The following is a 21,580-nucleotide window of genomic DNA, read 5'->3' as shown; positions in this document are numbered from 1 at the left end:
TTTTCACTTCAGATTCCCCTTTGCTGTATAGGAATAATAAACTACAAACTTTGCTGTACAAAAACAAATTGACTGCAAACTAAGATGTTGTATAGAAAGGGAAAAAATGATGCTCCTTGGAAGTTCCACGAATCGTGGATGTCTCGAAGCCTACTCTCTGCCTTGGAACGATACGCTATCTACTGCTTTGAGTAGCTGCTAGATGACTTGAAGGCCTCAGCATGAATTTTGAAAGCGGGGGACTTGTCAACCACGCATTGTCGTCGAGTCACCCATATTACCATACCGTTGCCTGTGCAACGCCACAAATAGAACAAACCTAAGTAGTAAAAAGAAAATGGGCTTTGAAGCTTCCTACAAAGAATTGGAATCTTAGTTCAAGGATTCTAAACATACCCAAAGCCGAAGCCGAAAGACATCACAATTACGATGTACAATAGAGCTCTCCTTCTTCATTACTTTTCTTGTATTATAGCCCTTCGCTAGACGTAAGGTGATAAAATACACATGAGGACCCATAGAATCACTCCATACTTAGCCATATCTAATATGTTTGTCAATTTGAGGCATTTGTATGATATTCAACATGGCTAAGCATTGACATTTACCAATAAATATCAACTTTCTAAGAAACTACAATAGCTCCCACTAGCTACACAATTAGGTTCATAGACTCTCATAGTCCTCCAAAAGAGTTTAGATCTTTGTAGATAGAATCTTCAAAGTTTGGGATATCTAGGACAACAAAGTCATCTATAAATTTCCTAACCTAACTAAGTTAATAGAAGAGTCTCACAAGAGATCAATTATAGCATAAACTCAAATTCATCAAGTAGTGCTCCACCTTTACTTTGTTGAAATAGGAAGACTCTTGGGAGTTACAATAAATTATCTAAAGACACTTTCACCAAAGAGGGACCTTTTCTTTTACAAATTGTCTTGCCTTTTAGATTTCATGCAATAAAAACAAAATGCTGTGCTATTTTTCAATAGTTAAATCTTGGAGGGTTAAGGCCATGGGCAAGTAGATTTTATGGAAAAAACTTTGGTGATTATTTGCAAGATTAGGCCCATCAATGGTTTATTGATAAAACTGAGCCATGGACAATGTATTAAGGCCCCATCTATTCAGCATGAAGCATGTACTATAAACATGCCATGTAATGGTAGCCAAGCTTGTCTATGTGCCTCTTGCCTCTTAGGAGGTACTAGACTTGAAAGCACTCCTAGACAATACTTAAATAAAAGCACCAAACAGCACAAATGTAAGACATACAGTGCAGATCCATGGTCATGATATACTCAATAGTGGGACAAATCACAATGCTTCACGTGGTTCCTCAACTGTTATGTAAATCTTTCAATCTATGTTCTTGCCATTTCAAGAACTCAAACTTCACCTTGGGAACTTTTCATCCATTGTGAAGAGTGCTGATGTTGAGATAAATTCTCCCATCAAAAGTTCGTACCACGTCTTATCAGCATTTCATTTTAAATATGCTATTAAGTGGGAATCTATTGTGTATTACATATAACTATACAAAGAGTCGTTACAGAGTGTATCTTCTCCTCATTGAATCAATGGCACAGATGCAGGAAGACCTTCAATGGACATTTCAGGTAGTACTCAAGAACTGACTCAAGAACACTCCACTCAATAAATTCTCCCATCAAAAGTCCGCTCCACGTCCTATCAGCATTTCATTTTAAATATGCTATTAAGTGGGAATCTATTGTGTATTACATATAACTATACAAAGAATCGTTACAGAGTGCATCTTCTCCTCATTGAATCAATGGCACAGATGAAGGAAGTCCTTCAATGGACATTTCAAGTACTACTCAAGAACTGACTCAAGAACACTCCAATCATCACAATTACAGTACCAAGGCTCCACCCCACAGCTGATGGAAACTATTTAACTAGAATACTAACATCACAGATCCATAGTTCCACCCAGCAAAAAATTCCCTTTTTAACTGGAGTACTGACTTCATCGCAACTTCATCAAATACCTTGCAACTTCATCAAATACCTTTACTCAAAGCTCGTAGGACATACTGTGCATAACAGAAACCTAGCAGAATACAAATATCCTCCTGGAAAAGCTCCAGGCAGCAACAAAGTTGCAATAAATGAGGTGATTTGATGCGGTTGTAGAATATAACTAGGAGGTAGCAATTCAAAACCACGACATAATAATAAGCAGACGTTACTGACTCAGAGCACAAGAGGTCATCTAACAATAACCTCCTGGAAAAGCTCGAGGCAGAAACAAAGTAGCAATAAATGATGTAATTTGAGAAAGTGGTGACTATAACTAGGAGGTGGCACTCCAAAACCACAACATAATGACTAGCTATGCTCCACCCTCCACCCACAACTGATGGAAGCTATACAGTAGTACTAACGTTAACAGTCACAATTGAAAGTATCCATAGTTCCAGACTGCAAAAATCTTGCACGTATCCATAGTTCCACACTACAAGATTTCTTTTTTAGTAGCTTCAAGTTCATCAAATATCATTATTTTGAAATAAAAATGTACTCAGCATAACAGAAACTCACAAGCTGATGATGATGACTCAGAGCTAACAGGATAAAAATATCATTCAGGAAAAACTTCAAGAAGTAAAAAGTAGTACTGCGCGGTAATTTGATGCAGTTGTAGACTAGATAGGAGGTTGCACTTCAAAACCACCATGTAATAATAAGGCAAAAATATTTCCATGCTCTTGTTATAGGTTCTTTTCCTGCCCTGGACTTGGTTTTGGTTGCAGCCCTTCACCCTTAATCATAAGATCCTTCAAAACGGCTGTAGTGAACTAACACTGGACAGCATATGTGCCAGCAATACAATTGAGGACACCTTAGCAGGACACATAAAATACAGGGATTGTAAAACGGTGATGTACTAATCATTTTTGGCTAAGAATTGTTGATTTGCTGGTGGTTGTTTGGATACATCATAAGTCTATCCATATCAGTATTTACATATTGTTTGTATACATAACATGGTCAAGTAAAACTGCAAACACACATAGTTAACAGGAGGCAAAACATACAAGGCACCAACAATGAATATACCTCTGTCAAAGGCCGCCATGAAACGGACAGTATCAATATAGAGAGAAAAAGAACCCAAGACTGCATTACTTTTAATATAATAAGCCGCTGTCACAGAAATGCTCTTGCTCAAGTGTTATAAAAGTCTATAGCCTCAAAATTGCCATAACAACAACTCAAATTTTAAGCCATCAAGTACGGAGAGCTATAAAAAGCAATAACCATTAAACCACAATCAGATATATGGCTTGTTTACAATTCTCATAGCATCAAACAGAAAGCAGTGGTGACAGAAGGATGTTGTCACCCCTTTGCTTGTCCCTCATTAGAAGGAGCAATGAATACTTCCACCATGGTAGCCGCAGGAATGAGCTGCAATGTTTATGCCAAATAGACATAAAAACTGAAGCACCATATCTCAATAACTGGTCAATCGCCCTTCTTCCTGAATGAACTGCCTTCAGTTAGTCGAGCACGACCTCCTGTAGGCTGACATAAGACAGCTGAACAACTTCCACATAGCACGACCGTTTGAGAGTGACTGAACACAGTGGTTCTGCGAGACAAGGCAAGAATTCAATAAATACATATGTGCTCTAAAGGGGTTTTATCATAGAAGAGATCCTACCAAGGGGTCATAATAAACAAATAAACAAGAAAATACTTACATGCTAAAACATCCTTGACATTTAACATCCTGTAGAAGAAGCACAGCAAAAGATTTAGTCAAGACGTTATGCTATGCTTGAGATCTTGGTTACCTATAAGAAGCTATTGCTACGACAGTCTTAAGAAAGCCTTTCAGATAACCATGGAATATAATATACAGGCATTGCAGCTAATATTATGATTTCTGATACCATGAAAAAAGAGTTTGGAGACTGAACAAGACGTTTCAACTTGTGCTTTTTCTTCTCGAGCTCTGCTGGAGGGTGCAATAGATCGACATCATTCGAGAGAACCTGATCAGAAATTCCATCCAAACAAATAACTCAAATCATTGGATGTAGAGACAGTAAAACAAAACAGCAGGAGTACATTTAACATAAATTGAAATCAAACGGCACAACACACCACCTCACACAGTAAGCATGAACTATAAATATAAAACAGAGGTATTAAACCCTAGTAATCAAATCAGCAGTAAAAGAACAAATGTTTGGGTAAGAAGCACACTTAAACGAACCAAAATCATTTCCCGTCTCCTAGGGATTGGGAGTAACAACTATTGCACAAGGCCAAAGGATCGGGAAACCACCAGCCAAATCTACCGGGCTGCCCTTGCAATATAAAGGGACTCGCATTCAAACTCAGGCCAAGCCTTCTTAAGAGGAGCCCGCTAAAGCAAACTAAACCAGCTGCTATCCGGCAATTGCAGCCAAAAATGCATTCTACGATTCCAAACTTCCTTGAGAAAGGAAGGCGTCAACCCTCACACCACCAAAGGTATTCACAGGTTTAGAAAATTCAGATCTGCCTCAAGGTCATCGTCACCATGATATGCAATACGTTCAAATTCGGAGCGACCGTAATACTCTACTCCCCCTGGATGAGTGCGCTGTCCTAATAGAGGAACGATACGGACAAAATCCAAAGAGTGCCACCATACTACAGGGAAAGAGAGAAAGGGCACGGAATGGAATCAACTGGCAACGAGCGGAGGAGGAAAACAGAAGAAAACCGAGATACAGAGCAATCAAAAGCAGAAAAGAGAAACTACAAAAGGGGAAAAAGTAAAATGATAAGGGGATGGCACTCACCATGATGATCCGTGGAGGCGATGGAGGATAGGAAACGAGGAGGAGACGGAAGGCGAAAGCTGAGCTCGCTGGCTGTGGAAGCAGCAGACTAGCGAGCAGCAGCTATGGCGTGAGCCGGAAAAAGAAAACATTTGGTGCTCCTAGTAACAATGTAATGGAATACTCACATACTTTTCTCACCGTCAGATCATCTCTCATCCCTGCCGTCCATCTTCAAAACCCTAATCTTCCCCCGGGCCCCCCCCTCCTCCTCTCTAGCCGACCTAGTTTTACCCTTGGGAATTTCCCTATGCGCTTTTCCAAGGATGGAGAGCAAATGCCAATGTCCCGACAGCCCAGCTATACGACGCAAGCGTCGATCGGGGTGGCGACGACTGGCATTCGATCCTTGCAAGGAGTACAACCACGGCAAGGTGCCCCTAGATAGGCTCAAATCGGATGGGTGAGTGGGTGTGTGCGTTAAATAATAATAATAATAAGACCACATGGGCCTCTTGTTTTGAGAGTTCACAACTCTTACACTTTCGGCCTACCCCAAGGATTTTTGGCATGCCCCCTTGAGGAAGACTATAATGACGATTCAACATTTTTGAAGAGAAATTTATTTTGTTTTTTGAATTTCTTGGGCAATTGTTATGCAATGCTGGTATTGGTCCAAGTTGGCACCTGTTGTCAGCCATAGCTAGGATGTGACAGTGGGAAATTGTCACTTGGCATGTAGATCAATTATAGTGACTTGAATGGGGATGTGCAGCTAACTTTTAGCTATTACAGACGAGCGTGTCATCAGAGTCTTTCTCACTTTGCGCACCTCGGAGCCATGCTATTTCCGATTTATGATGTTCATCATCATCTTCTTCTTCTTCTTCTTCTTCTTCTTGTGACTGTGCTTTTTTTAAGCTTTCAAGCTTTTCCTATGACTCACAATATCGTTTTTGTAGTTTCCTTCTTCATTCACCATCCATCCTCTCTACTTTTCTTCACCTAATTACATCCCTAGTTTACCTGCCTTCACTATAGAACCCTCCAAAACTCTGCATTTTTTGCCCATCCCCCTATCCCTCCCTATCATTCATTCATATATCAACATTAAAAGAAATCCCAATCAACTAGAAATAGAAATTTAGTTGACATCCTCGACTTTCCCCAGATTCCATATATGGACCATCAAACTAGCGATGCAATTACTTCTCCACTGTTTCAATATTGTAAAGTTGTTATTCTCAAATCTTGCTAGATGTCTTCGACTACAAAGGTTTTTCTTGTTCTGTTCTTGCATGTCCCCGGCTACAAAGAGTGTTTTTGTTATGCTCTTGCATGTCCTGCTTTTAGGCACGGTTGACCAAAGCTGCATTTCAGATTACCGTGCTGCAGGCAAGTGAGTGATGTTCGAGTCCTCTTCCCTACGGATCGAAGTCTAATTGCTTTCGATTGGTCTGTTTACTACATTCTTGCAACGATATCCTTGTTCTATCATACTTTTAGGTACCATTGATCGAAGCTACATTTCAACTTACCGTGTTGCAAACAAGTGAGTGATGTTGGAGTCCTCTTCACTACTACGAATCGAAGTTTAACTACTTTCGATTGGTTTATTTGCTACATTCTTGCAACGATGTCGTATCGGGTTTACTTATCATGTTTTTCCTGAGAGAAATGGCCACCTTTGGCTATGCAAACGAGGCATATCCACCAACATGCTTTTGGGATCTACTCCACATGAACAACTGTTAATCAAAACATCCAAAACGGATTTGCTCCAATGGCAAGAAGTTGTGGCCTCCACAATCGCTACTTGTGATGTCACATCCTCTCTTTGATGTTCCCTCTCTCTCACAGAGACCTCTTCAAACACAAACTTATCCCTCCCTCCCTCCCTCCCTCCCTCCCTCTCTCTCTCTCTCTCTCTCTCTCTCTCTCTCTCTCTCTCTCTCTCTCTCTCTCTCTCTCTCTCACGCATCCACGCACACACACACGCACATGCACATGCATGCCCACGTGTGTGGGCACACACATACAACATTCTCTAGTACCCCGATTTCATCTACGTCCATCTTCACCTTTCTCATCAATACCTCCTTGGGAAAATGCAAACTTGCCATCTCTCTTTCTCTCTATCTTTGCATCTAACTACTCGTATTGGCTACAATGTTACGAACGTTCAAAACATCTATTCAATTTCTTATTTTTACGAGTCCTTTGTGATGACAGATACGGAAACCAGCTATGCGAACAACGTTCACCCACATGACGATGAGGGCAATTCTTCCACAACACTTGACACCTTCCACTTTGCATAAGACTGCATCAAAACTTCATGTTAGCATTCAAGTTCTTCGTGGTGGCCGACCCATGAATATAGTTCATCTTATTCATTTTAGCACAGCGTCAGTGCTATAATGGAGGATTGGAACTCTATTGTGAATTTCCACATCTAATTTGAAAAAAAGGTTACTTGAGTTGTATATTTCGAATTGCCATTTATGGAAATCATCTTACAAAAATTGCATTTTAATCACCCAACTCCCCTTAAAAAATCATTTGCTTTCTCTTTTGCATGCAAAGGCGCTTATAATAACCTATACTCAGACCTCACCACACTCAACCATTCACCAGATCCTATCGAGGGGCAGACTACCAAAAAACTTGGAGGTGTCTTTATTTTGAATGGTTGGGAGAAAAGTTTTCCATGAGCACTGGAATGTACTGAAATTGTTGGAAACTTAGGAAGCCTATGCAAGAGCATGCTCTTTTTCTCTTTGCATATCTATGCCAAAAGGGAGATCGATCATTCTAGTTTATAAATTGGATGAGCAACCTATGTTTGTGCATGAATTGGTATTCTAATTCCTACAATAACAACCCCACAAGCTCCTCAAACCAGAGTGGCTGAGCATTGCTTCTCAAAGCCTTTGTGAGAGACACAAAAACTTAGGTAGGACTCCAGTAGTGATTGCAACATCATGCAAATCGAGTCTATCTCATCAATATTGAGGATGCGTCCTCTAAAACCCTAGATCTAGTCGATACTCTGACATATTGTCTACTCCAAGCATATCCAAGACATATTGTCTACTTCATGCATACTCAAGTTATCAAGGTTCTTTTAGAATTTATTTTGAATTTGGGTCAATGTTAATCTCCCCCTTATCTAAAGTTCAGATTTTTAAAGGAAAAGATTACCTAAAAACCAATGAAGGAGTCGGTAATGGATCAAATACCCTAATGGATTACAATATTCAAAATCATTGATCCTACAGTATTTGTCATTTCATGGACTCAAAATACTATTTTTAAAACCATCTATCCAATCTTTAGGGTTCCTCATTATGCAAAGCCATGGAATAAACATGTATCCCTTCATCCATCATATTAGTATTAAAGTATCGATACATCTCTTCCCTTCTATTAAGAAACCAAGAATTATTTCATCCCTTCACTCATCAACTATATTGTGCAAAGTAAAAGACTATATCTCTCTCTTTTCATTTATCATGTTACTGTTGCAAACACGACATCCATCCCTTTCCTTCATAGAACACCATGATCTTTCCAGTCTCAAAACACAAACCGGTTTACGGGCATGTTCACACTCATCACTCTCGACATGGAGGTCCACCTCATCAATAGTATGAGGAAGATGAAGAGCTTCCCAAGGAACTTGAACCGGAATCAAAGCCAATGGCCATAAAGCCGAAGATTTTGCCACACCAATTAAGGTAAAATTTCATGATTGATTTCAAGGGAATAGATGATGAAGATCCATCAAGTCTACTATTAAAAAGGCTTTGAAGGAGATGGATTTATAGGAAAAAAGCCATCTCTAATGAAAAGTGGTTCAACAAATGTTCCAAGAAGGGACATCCAGAAGAAGAATGCCATATGAAGTACTACAATGCATGCACTGTTTGAGTGGGGCCATGACAAGTCTGTGTGTTGGTTTGTTAAGAAATGGAGTGCAGCTATGAACCAAATAACAATGGATACCAAAGCTCAAAGAAGGACGGCCACCCTCGCCTAAGCAAAGCAACAATAAAGGAAGAAATGATAAAAGTAGAGGTCTTGTCAAATGTTTCTATTGTGGTGAGAATCATATCTAGGCCAAATGCAAATTGTGGCAGGAGCATCTCAAAATGCTCAAAGACATTCCTTAAAGCTAGGAAGTGGATCTTGGCTATCAAGCCATACTTATTGATGTCATCGATCCAGTTAACACCAACTGGTCAGCACCAACACAATTATCCAGTCAAAGGGCTCAGTCATCACCCCAAAAGAAGATCCACTGTTAGATGGATATCTTAAATGGAAGTCATATAAACAACTGGCAACTAAATTGGCCCATCAATTAAAGGGGGAAGTGCTTATTATTGACTGGTAGCCTGTGCCGAGTTCACCATGTAGGTGGCGAAGGTTATACTAGAAGAACACAAGAATTGCCTTGTACTATGGAGTCTTTGTTGCCAAAAGTGGCTAAGGCATGAGAATCTTTCTATCACATGAAACTCATTCTGACCATTACCGAGTTGTTGAAGATTGCCCCATACTGCCAAGAGTTCTTTTTGTAGCAACTCCAAGCTAAGGATAGACCAACCAAGGATGTTCCCTTGTGACCATCTCGCTCATTCGTACCTTGGTGCTAGATGACCATGTACCAATCATCTTAGTAAATATTAAGAAGTAGAGTGTCTCTGGTGTCATTGAAGATGGAGGATCCAGAGTTAATATCATTTTTGAAGCCATTTCCAAGTGGCTCAAGTTCAAGAATTTGGAGCCATCGCCATTCAAAATATCGATGGCAGGTCAACAACCACTTGAGCCAAAAGGTATGCTTCTAGATGTTATTATCACAATTGGTGGAATTCATTACATAGTAATTGAAAGATCATAGTGGTAGGGAGAGAAGCAAGCTAACACTAGGAATGGAAAGGAAAGATAACAAGCATAATGGAAATGAAATGTAAAGAAAATGAAAGCAATGGACAAGTACTCACATGATACCAAAGAGCTTTATGTTGACTGATATATTAGACAATAGACAAGTACAACACTATATAGTATGCCACTAGACTCTAGAAAGTCACAACGTCTATGGGATATCTCCCAATAGGACACATGGCATGTCTAGGACTCACTACGCTATAAATCATAACTAGACCATCTAGAACACTCATTTTAGACTCACTTTGGCTTCATATTCCAACACCCCCCCATGAAGGCAAGGTGAGAGACTACTGGAATGGAACTAAGAACAGAACATGACAATGATGGTCTAAGGTGAGGGACTATTGGAATGGAACCAAGAACAGAACATGACAATGACGGTCATCAAATTGTGCACCCTATGTAACTATGTAACTTAGAGGCTAAAGTCCTGAGCATGTTCAGAGGTTGACCAAGCACTCTCATGGCTTGAGACTCAACATGCTCAGAGGCTCACATTATAGCATGGCTACATGACCAGCTCATAGGTCTAGGAATACACCAACATCTTGGAACTCGGCCAAGCCTGATAAGGAGACCTATCAAAGCCAATACATGGCTACCACAATACATCCCCCTCTAAACCTATCAAAGCCAATATATAAGGCTCCCATAGTACATCCCCCCTTGGCTTCATAACAAGACATGTTAGGAAGCCACACACCAAAATAGGAAAACCAATACATCTTTTTAGGAGGACTATCCAAGGCAGAGGACCTTTAGACTCAACGAAAACCAAACACTCAATACATATCATTTTAGGGGGACTACCCAGGGCAGAGGACCCCAAAACATGTATCAGTGAAGTCCATGGGTAGCTACATGGAGCAATTACATGATGACTCTCAAAATGCAGGAAGGAGAGTCACCAATGTCGAAGTAGAAGCCTTAGGTACCACGACCAATTGGGAAGGCAATCAATGCGAAGTACCTCAGGCACCGATCGAATAAGCAATGTTGAAGAAGTCAATTGTTGATGTAGAGTGATATACATCAAGCTCGATGTAATGCACTAATCAGAGAGATCATTGTAGTGGAGTGTGTCGGAGTAGTATCGGAGAACTCACATTTAGCTCGGGAAGTCTTCACCAAAGTTTGGAGTAGTCACGTGAAGGAGTCATCGCAATGTAATGTCAAGAGCTCACATCAAGTGACGGGCAAAAGGAGCAAATGATGGGCTGGAGTAGAGTTCAACGATGAAGAGGATGGATAGCTCCATGTTGAGCTGGCTGCATCATGCTTGGGCTATCAAATCATTGAGCTCCAGAACAAAATCTGTGTGTAGAAACAAATTTCGTCACTTTTTGCAAGGGTGTTACTCTTTTAAAAAAACTTAGATTGTAATGATGTAAAAACAAAATTTATAGTACTCAAGGTCCTCTACAACTTTGCTGAAGACACAAAGATGTGATTCTGCTTCTAGATCCAGATAGAAGCGTCACGTCATCCGCAGGTCACAGAAAGATGTAGCTGAAGGAAGGAGAGGAGAGGTGGCAGATCATGGCATGGCGAAGAGAGCTCAAGGAAGGAGAAAAGAGGGCAGCCTTCCAAGGAGGAGGAGGTAGAGTAGCTTCATTGGCCTCCCTGACCTCAACCTCTTGGAAGGGAAAGGGAAAGAGAGAGCAGGGCTAGGAACATGTCTCTGATGCCACATGAAAGATCATAGTGGTAGGGAGAGAAGCAAGCTAACACTAGGAATGGAAAGGAAAGATAACATGCATAATGGAAATGAAATGGAAAGAAAATGAAAGCAATGGACAAGTACTCACATGATACCAAAGAGCTTATAGCTTGATACTTGATTGATTTGACACTAGACAAGTACAGCTCTTATATAAGAGCACACACACACACACATATGAATACCTATGCATATGGGATAACTCCCAATATGACACATGGCATCCATAGGACTCCCTAGACTATAAAACACCACTAAACCACCTAGAACACTCATTTTAGACTCACTTTGGCTTCATATTCTAACTGTAATCTTATTGGTCATTCCTATGGAAGAAAATGTGTACCCAATGTTGTTGGGTCTAAAAGTGTAAAGCTAATGCATGATTGGGGTTCTGATTTTGATGACTATCAAAACGGGCGATGCTAAGATCCAAATTCTTACAAACCCAAGTAGGATACTATGATGCCAAAAATTGATATTTTTTATTTGGCATTGGTATTGTTTTTCTCTATGTTTGATAAGAGTTTCAGTATCAAGTGATAGCCTAGCAGCTCTCACTTATTTCTATTTTCTAAGATATTGTATGGGATTGAGAGGATGAGTGGAATGGATCATTGTAAATACCATGTGTATGAATGATAAATACCTTGGTATGAGGTGAGAGTTATTTGTGTATGGGATATTATGGGGTTTTGAGAAAATTGGAAGAGTGAGTCATATAAAGAGGTGGGCTCATGTCCATGTGTTCCAATAATATAAGAGAGGCCACATGCTTAGCCACATGCTAAGCATGTGGAAGGCATGTGAAGGAGTGTGGAGTCAAGAGGAATCCTTCTAGAATTCCTATGTGGAATAAGGAGGATGTGGACTTATGGAAAAGAGAGGGTCCCTATGGGCTCCATGTGGGGAGACTCTTGAATTTCTCAATATTTTAAGAATCTTGAGCATCTTTTGACGGGACACATGGCAAGAGTAGCCAAAAAGGACATGGATGGTGATATATGGGCTTATGTGATCGATGGGGAAAGGAATCTACAAGTGGCAATTGTAAATGGGTCGAGGGTGACAAAATCTCTATAAAAGTAGCCCTCCTCTCCCTTCATCATCGTCTCTTCCACCATTAGGCCTCATGTTGCTATAGCTCTAGTCTCTTCAAGCCTCTTCCATGAGCCTTCTCTCCCTCTTGTAGATATTCTCTTATGTAGACTCTTGAGTCCATCTCTCTCTAGTTCATTCTCTCTCTATGAGTAGTCTTGGAGCTTCCGCTCCCTCTTGTACGTATGAAACCTCTTCTTCTCCCTTGTGTTTGTAGTATTTTGAGTTGCATTGGGGTGGAGTCTCACTATATTGACAATGAAGATCACTTAGTATTCCCTCTTTTGAGAGCATCCTGCTCAAGCGAAATTAGCATGGGTGGAGGGTAGTTTTTATAATAGTTTGACCCCCTGTTAGTGTTTTGCTTATAACTTTCCGCTTGGTAGTTCGATTTTGATGAAACTTACATTACCGTGAAGCTCTCTTCAAGGCGCATTTCTCTATGTGATTAGACCTTGAATCAAATATTACAACAAAAAGTTATGAGTCTCTAAGTTTGACAGTCTGTTTTCATGATAGTTTTTACTCCCGTCTAGTAAACCACCCATAACTTTCTGGCCGCTTCTTTGTTTCTTATGAAATGTATATCAGCACGAAGCCCATCTCTAGGCGCATCTCTATATTGTTTGAATCTTTGATATCATGTCTCTATTGAAAGTTATAGGTCTTTATGTCTAATGACACTTTGTAGAGTGTTTTGAGCTAATTGTAAAGGTATCTATGAAGGAGGTGCAATGTTTCATCGGAACCTACTCATCCGACCCAATCAGCCCCTTAAAACTCCTTGATATATATCAGTTCATGTCATGTTGAGCCACAAGATCTTCTTTCAACAATGTATCACTCTTCTCTTTGGCACAGACTGGCTTGCTGAGATTATGGCCTCTGCTGATCCTTTCCTTCTCCCTATGCTTGAGTACAACATCACTTGGGATGTTACCATCTTGACTCTCATCTAAGGGAGGAAAGTATGGTGCGGTATCTTGGCATAAAAGCTTCTTTTTAATGTCCCTTTCTCAGTGATAAATATCTTTGTCACTCAGTTCAAAAGCAATAGGAAGTGAAGAGGTGTGTGACGTTTATTACCCCCAACTTCATGTCACAGATACCAAGAACTTGTCGTCCAAAGGAGTTGGAAGTACCAAAGAAATTTTTGAAGGATAATGAGACTCATCTAATGGATATGTAAATTTAACTAGTGGGCGAGATTGGTGCATTCCAAGTTGTTACCGAGCTCAAAGAATAGACAAAGTTTGGGAAATTGGCCGAGCAGTAGAATTTCTATCCAAGCAAACTTCATCGAGCTTCTTGCACACACATATGCCACCCATGTATAGCGACATTTTTTGACTATTTTTGGCATTGGTTCCTACACACATACATCAGCCTTGTACAACCTCTTGGCTATGCCCGACACGTAGTTGTTATCATTATGTTATAGGCTTGGATCCTTGGCATATCATTGTTCTCACATGACTTGGATTTGACTGTTTAGCATAAGCCCCCAATGGGCTCACACACAGTGTTAGACACTCTCGCTGGTACACGGGTAAGACTTTTGCATAGAGCACTAGACTGCCTCCAACATGGAGTTATCTATATCACAAAGTTGATGATACACTAGTCATGACTCGACGAGATCTATGAGTGGAAAGTGAACCTACGTTGACCATTTATTGCCACAGGGTATGTACCAGTGTATGACACCAACTTGAGCCTCATTGGCCTTGAGAGATTAGATACAATGTGCAAGATGTCATGCTAAGATAGCTCAACACCATCAAGACATCGAAAGAAGCATGGGATGTGTTTGTAGCTCTCTATGAGTCCAAGAAAACCTCCAAGATTCTCACACTAAAAAACCAAATCAACTAGAGTTTTTGCAACAACAACGATCATGCTTATGTACTCAAAATCAAAGACTACAACAACCGACTCGCAGCAACAGGAGAGACCATGAATCCAGCAGAAATGGTTCAAGTCATCCTGAATGGACTAGGAGAGGGATACGAGAATCTAGTCCAGAGTATTGCCATCCAACAACAAATTCCGACACTGGAAGAACTTCAGTCAGTCCTACTTGGTGAAGAAGTCAGGATTCAAGCCATTCATGCATGCAAAGGTCATTCTAATGATTAGGCATTCACAACTTCAGAAAAAAGCAAAGGCACAGGCAGAGGTAGATCATTCCAGAGAAGTGGTAATCATAATCAAAAGAGTCATCAGCATCATCCTCAGCAACATCAGAATCAGCAAAGAGGAAATCATTCCAATTGAGGAAGATTTCAAGGATGAGGGAATGCATCCACCAATGTGAATAGTTGGCGAGACAGGGTCAGAGGGTTAGTGAGCAGTCTGTTAGATATCAATGCTCCACTCTCGTGTAACTATGCGGGAACCAGCTAACTCTACTTGTAAGCCCCCCATATGAGGAGAAAGCATTTGAGTAGGTCCTGGTTTGGACACAAATGGGGGCCATGTGTGGCCTGATGGTTGGACGGCTTCAGATAAAGTTGGCACACCGCCAACTAGGCTACATGCAAGTGTAGGAAGGCATCCCTTGACTGACCGCACTGAGGGTAGATGGAGCATTTCCCGGGGTAGCCCACTCTCAGATTGCGGGGCCCCGTTTGGAGCCTCAGATGATCCCAGATGGCTCTGGGCTGAACGAAAAACCGTAGGTTAGTTGCTCTATTTTGCACACCGGTTCTATCGTATGGTCGGTGGCCTATTTGACCCCCCGTCGACCGTTTTGGGTAGACTCGGTCGGTCATCCAATTGGGTCCCATCAACTACGACTAGTGGCTATATAAGAGCAAGCCCGTGAAGCCCATTTCATCACTGGCTATAGCAACCCTAATTCCTTAGCATCCAACCTCCGTCTTCTACTGTTTCTAGCACGTCATCGAAGTTTCTTTCACAGGAGCGCATGGTTGGGAGGCAGCGCCATCTATTGTATCAGTTCTATAGTAATCAAATTTTTGATTCTCCATACTATCTTGTTTTCTCTCTTGCGTACGAGATCCTGTTATCTATTGAGCACAGACGTTGTATTATTTTCTTACACAGTCGATGAGATAGAGCCGCAAGGAAGCCGGGATGCAGACATTGTATGAGAGTAGAAGGAGGAGAGTGAGTTGGCTAATAAGATAGCAGGCAAGGTAGGGAGGAAGAGATGGGGAAGCGGGGTATCAATAGCTAGTTTGGGCTTTAGTCGAGAGGGAAGGGAGAGGAAAAGTTGCTAGGGAGGTGGAGTTTAGTGAGGATAGTGGGGGAGGGAGGAGATATGGGTGCATGTATAGGGAGGTAGTCAGGTTAGGGGTAGGAGTAGGTGAGGGTTGAAAATAGGTTAGGTTACATAGTGGTTAGGGAAAGCAGTTTAGGGGACAATTTAGAATAATGAGAGAAAAAATAGTTATATAAAGTTAAAGAAAAAATAGGGAAGGGGGGGGGGATTAGGGAGTATGAGTGAAAAGCATCAGGGGGTAATTAGTGAAGGTTTAAAAATAAATTAAGGAAAAGTAAAAATTTATTTGAATTATTTTCTATGAAGTATTAGTAAGAAGTAAAAATTAAATAACGGAACCAAAATAATAATAATAGGAAAACATAAGAAGTGAGTTTTAAAATTTAGAAAAAATCAAGGGAAGTAGACCAAGAATGGAAGATAAAAAATTGAAGATAAAATAGTAAGTAAGAGGTAAGAAATACGAAAAATTTTGAAAGAAAATAGTATGAAAAAATTAAGTAGGAAAATAAGAATTTAGAAGATAAGAAATGTGCAAAAAATACAAGGAAAGCTTAAGGGGAAATGGAAAATACCAAGAAAGGAATAAATTAATAAAAGATTAATAAAGGAAATTAAGAAAAGAGTGACATTTTGGGAAATTTTATAAATTTTAAGGAAAAAATTGGAAATAGTGGCATCTGTTGTGGTTGAGCTGACATGGCATGCAAATCCAATACTGTAGCTAGCATTCTGTACAAGCATCCTTCCTTGACACCTTTTCCTACTGGCTGAAATCTTCTTGATTTATCTCTGATAGTGCATTCATCTCCGTCAAAGATGACTCAATAGTTGTGTTCCATCATTTGACCTACTGATAGGACGTTCTTGCTAAGCTTCGGAGCGTAGAGTACATCATTCACCAATCCTTTCATACCAGTGAAATTGTTCATAGGGATAATGCATGTCTGTTAAACTGGATTTGGTGTATTATCTATTGTGTAGATGACATTCTTTTGACCTTCTAATGGTTTCATCTCTGTGAACCATTCTTGATGATTTGTCATGTGAGATGATGCACTGCTGTCGATGTACCAAGGATCTTGATCTACTTGGACGACTTGATAGCTAAAATCCTCTTTTGCATTGCAATTAGTGTCTAGATATAGTGTATCAATCTTTTGCATTTCTTCATTTGCAAGAAACATATTCCCATGTTCATTTGCAAAATGATTGTGACTAGAATGCCCACCATGATTATTTCCTCTACTGCAGAAATTCCCTTGACTACTACTGGATTGACTACTCCCTGACCCTCAATTTGTATGCTCCTTCTCCTCCCTGTTTTCGCTTTCTCATTTTCTCCTTCCCCCACCCAGCCATCAATTTGGTTCATTTCCCCGACTGCCACAACCTCTCACTGTTTAACCCGTTCTACCTTGTTTATCATTGCTGCCTACACTATACACTACCTTCACTACATGATACTATGCTTCGTGCAACACTCTCTGCCACCTACAACACTGTACTAGCTCTCTGGTGCCTATTATGAAACTTGCTGCTAGCCGTGCCTATTAAACTATCTTAACAACTGTGTCTCCCACCCCGATCTCTTCAATTTTGTACATCTCAACCATGCCCCATCTGCATTGGCCCATCTTCTCTAAATTTTGGACTTACAGGTTCTTTTTTTAGTTTTATTTATTGTTTCATTATGTTTGTTGCCCCCCCCCTCTCCTTTCTTTTCATACCCATATAATTTCCTTTATATCTTACCTTTCCCCTCCTTTTTCCTCTCATTTTTCCTCCCCCTTCTCTCTCTCTATATAAATTTTTGTCCCCTTTATTTTTACATTTATTAAATGCCTTGCTTTATTTCTTTATTTTTATTTCATTTCTACTTATCAATTTCTCTTCTCCTTAATATTTTTTACCTCACTCTTTCACTTTATTATAATTTTAATTTTCTTCTTACTTCACCTTATTCACCTTTTTTAAAATTTTCCTTTTTAATTTCCCCCTTCTCTATTTATTTCTTTTAAAATCTTCAAGCTTTTAATCTTTTCTTAGTTAACATTTAATACGCACTTTCCCCCTCCTTTTTCTCTTTAATTTTTAAATTTAATTTCTTTGTTTAAATATCTTCCTTCTTTCCTTCTTTGAAATTCCTTCTTTAAAATTCTCTTTAAATTTCTTTCTTTAAAATTCTTAAAAATATTTCCTTAAATTCTGTGGAAATTCCTTTAAGCTCCTCTTTCTTATAAATTCTCCTTCCCTTATGCTCTAAGTCCTTAAGATTACAATTAATGCTCTAATTCTTAAGTTCTCCTCCCCTCCTTCTCCTTTTACATTCTCATACTTACTACATTAATCTTTTCTTCCTTACATAACCATTTAGTCATTTTTCCTTCAACTCACCCCGATTAAGTTTACACTTGAACCATAGTATCAAAATTTGGGTTTATAAGTCTGTAGTGTGAGCAACTATTTTTATTGTGTTCCTAATGACAAGGGAGCCTTCCCAACTAAGTTAAAATATGGTTCTTATCATTTTTCTTGTTGGATGGTGGTGGGTATGTAGACTCTCCTCTTCAATAAAAGTGATGCTTGCTATGACTTATCAAAGCAAAACTTGTTTGTACAATCATGCATTCTGCAAGCTTTTTTCAATTTTGTGCACCTCTTGGTTTGGTTTGTAATGTTTCACATCAGTTTTCTCTTTTGTGTCCTTTATCAAAATAGTTTTCATTTCACTATGAAATGGGGTTTTGTTGAGTCTTCACATGCACGCAGGCACGAACACACGCATGCACTTGGGGACCCTTGTAATCCTTGGGTTTGTCTCAACACTTTAGTGATCCTTACAGTCACTTTTGTCAACACTTTGAGTATAATATAAGGGAGAAGAAGGAGCCTTCATTTTGTGAAGTAAATGACCGTATTGGAGGTTGCTTAAGGAAAAAGGATTTGGAAAAAGATGGGCAAAATATTGAGGGAGAAAATCATCAAGTTTGTATTCTCAATAGCAATGACTTGCAAAATTTGAGTCAAAGATATGAAGAGGACAAAATAGCAAGAGTAAGTGTGAGGAGGAGATTTAGAGCACAGAATAGGATTCAACAATATCCGTAGGACCTTGCTCTTTGCTCTTCTCCCCAAAGACATGTCACATGATTGGCCACAAGAAGCTTTAATAAATCTAAAGATGATGGATAGTAACTAACTGAGAGTGGGAGTTTGCACGAGGTTGTGGTCTACATGTAAGTTTCTTACTTTTTGCTTTATTTAAGTTAATCATGGTTGCAAATCTCTATCAAATTCATCCTCTTTGTTTTAATGATTTTCTTTTGTAGAACAAAAATTACAGTGCATTATGGTCATACAAAATGCAATGATTTGAGGTGAGACACAAAACCCATTTGATAATCACTATCCTCCATTCCTTAAGACTTGAAGATAACTTGTACATGGATATATTATGCAAGTGTCATTGTACTCATAATTGTATTGAAATGGTTACTTTTTTAGTTAAATGCAAAGCCAATCAACTCAAGAAAGGTGGATGCAAGGTTGGTGGACTTAGGGAATGTGGATGCATGGCTTTTTGATGTAGGAAAGATGGATTCAAGGTAGGTGGATGCAAGGAAGGTCTTACGGTAGGTGGATATGTAGGATAGGAGGATGCAGGGAAGGTGGATGCAAGGCAAGTGGATGCACAAAAAGTGAATATAGGGCAGGAGGATGTAGAGGAAGTGCAAATTGTTTTATGTTGCAGCGCACCCTCATCATCATCAACCTTCAACATCCTCTTGCCACCATCATCACTTTTTGAGAAGCCCTCATCATCAGTTTGCAACATCCCCTCATCATCACCACTCCATGAAGAGCCTTTATCGCGTCAGCCCTTGAACTATTGCTAGTGGATCCAATCATGAGGTGGCACCCAAATAATCCCACTAAATGCCTTGTACATGACATGATAGATCTTCTCTTATGTACCTATAACAAGTTTTAAAAATAGATATTGATAGTGCTCTCAACGGAAGAAGAATGGAATAGGGTGAGAGAGAGAGAGACATAGAAGAGAGCCACACAAGTTTTGGTGGGTGCATGAAACCCTAATCTTCTATGTCATCCATATATATATATGTTTGAGTATTGCACATGACCGGTATTAAGGCACAGTGGCATTTAACCCGCACAAGCTCCCACTTAAAGGCCAATGTGCCTTTAAGGGAGAATAGTAAGTGAGCATACTATCCAATGCCCATCAATACATGACAATACTCAAACCACTGACTAGGTAGACTCTTTGTTAGAATATATGTAGAGTTATCATCTGTATGAACATTGACAAGCTCTATGTGCTTGTCCTCAAGTACCTCCTCGATGAAATGAAACTTGACTTTAATGTGTTTGGTCTTGTTATGAAAGATACCATGCTAGGTGAATACCACTCATGGAATCACTATGCAATGTCGGTACACTTGTATGAATCCCCAAATCTCCCACTAGCGAGCAATGCCTCCTTGCAACCCTTTGTGTGGTTGCTGCAACATACTTGGCCTTTGTGGTAGACAAAGCAACACACTTCTATGCACGATACATCCCCACGACACTGCAAAGGTGAACACATAACCAAAAGTGGATATCCTGCTGTCTACATGCCTTGCATAGTCTGAATCTATGTACCCAAGTACATACATCTCTCCTCTGCCAAAGTAGATGCACATCTCCTTGGTACCCTTCATGTAACTCATGATGCACTTAATTGCCCCCCAATGCCTCTTTCCTAGATTATCCATATATCGGCTAACAACTCCCACTGCAAATGCAATGTCTGGTCTATTAGCTATCATAGCATACATAAGACTCCCAGCTGCCCGCTGATGCATAAAGAACCTTGGCATCATGGTTCTCTCCTCATCTAATTTGGTACTATCTACCTAACTCAATTTCACATATGGAGGCAATGGAGTACTTACATCCTTTCCCCCCTCCATATTGAAATGCAACAATGCTTTTGTAACATACTCCTTCTATGAAAGCCAAAGGAGTTTCCTACTCTGGTCATGCGTGATGCACATACCAAGAATATGACCCGCAGGTCCCAAATCCTTCAAGTCAAAGGCCTCATGCAACTTGGCCTTTAATGCATTCAGCTCATAAGTATTCTTGATAGCCAATAGCACATCATCCACATAAAGTGCAAGGAGTACCAAGCTATTATCCTTAGCCCTTTTAGTGTAGAGGCGGTGATCTATCTCATTCTTCTGAAACCCATGGACCGTCGAACTGAAAGCATCAAACTTTTGATACCATTCTCTAGGAGCTTTCTTAAGACCCTAGAGACTCTTTTTTAGCTTGCAAACCAAATGATCTTTCCCTTTTCTCAAAGCCTTTCGGCTGTACCATGTAAATTTCCTCATGTAGATCCCCATGTAACTTAAGCTATCTCGACATCCATAAGCATAAGTTTCATATCCTCTGATGCCACAAGTCCAAGTACACATTAAGTGTGGTCATATTCACCAACTGGAGAGAAGATCTCATCAAAGCCCACACCCTTCTCTTGATGAAATCCTTTAGCAAACAAATGGATTATCATCACCTGTGACCTTCATCTTGTAGACCCATTTACATGGCAATGCTTTCTTTACATCTGGCAAAGAAACCAAGTCCCAAGTCTTATTTTTGATGAGTGAATTCATCTTTGATTGCATAGCATTCTCTCACTTGTGTTGATCCTCGTGCATCATAGCCTCTAT

General features: G+C 39.9%; 1 protein-coding gene across 1 annotated transcript; it reads right to left on the bottom strand.

Annotated features, from left to right (window-relative positions):
- Positions 1-3,273: 3,273 nt before the first annotated feature.
- Positions 3,274-4,978, bottom strand: LOC147902959 (small ribosomal subunit protein eS27y-like). Its single transcript, XM_087374073.1, has 4 exons — positions 4,828-4,978; positions 3,928-4,029; positions 3,736-3,764; positions 3,274-3,623 (listed from the first exon to the last, which is right to left on the bottom strand). The coding sequence occupies exons 1-4, from the start codon at positions 4,828-4,830 to the stop codon at positions 3,497-3,499; spliced, it is 261 nt and encodes an 86-aa protein (XP_087230199.1). The 5' UTR covers positions 4,831-4,978; the 3' UTR covers positions 3,274-3,496.
- Between the last annotated feature and the right edge of the window lie 16,602 nt (positions 4,979-21,580).

This window comes from Dipteris shenzhenensis, chromosome 4 (genome assembly GCF_047967505.1).
Source record: "Dipteris shenzhenensis isolate YYH24624 ecotype China chromosome 4, Dip_SZ_1.0, whole genome shotgun sequence".
In the NCBI taxonomy this organism is placed as follows: domain Eukaryota; kingdom Viridiplantae; phylum Streptophyta; class Polypodiopsida; order Gleicheniales; family Dipteridaceae; genus Dipteris; species Dipteris shenzhenensis.
The sequence above is the reverse complement of the archived record's forward strand: the minus strand, read 5'-3'. Positions and strand labels throughout refer to the sequence as shown.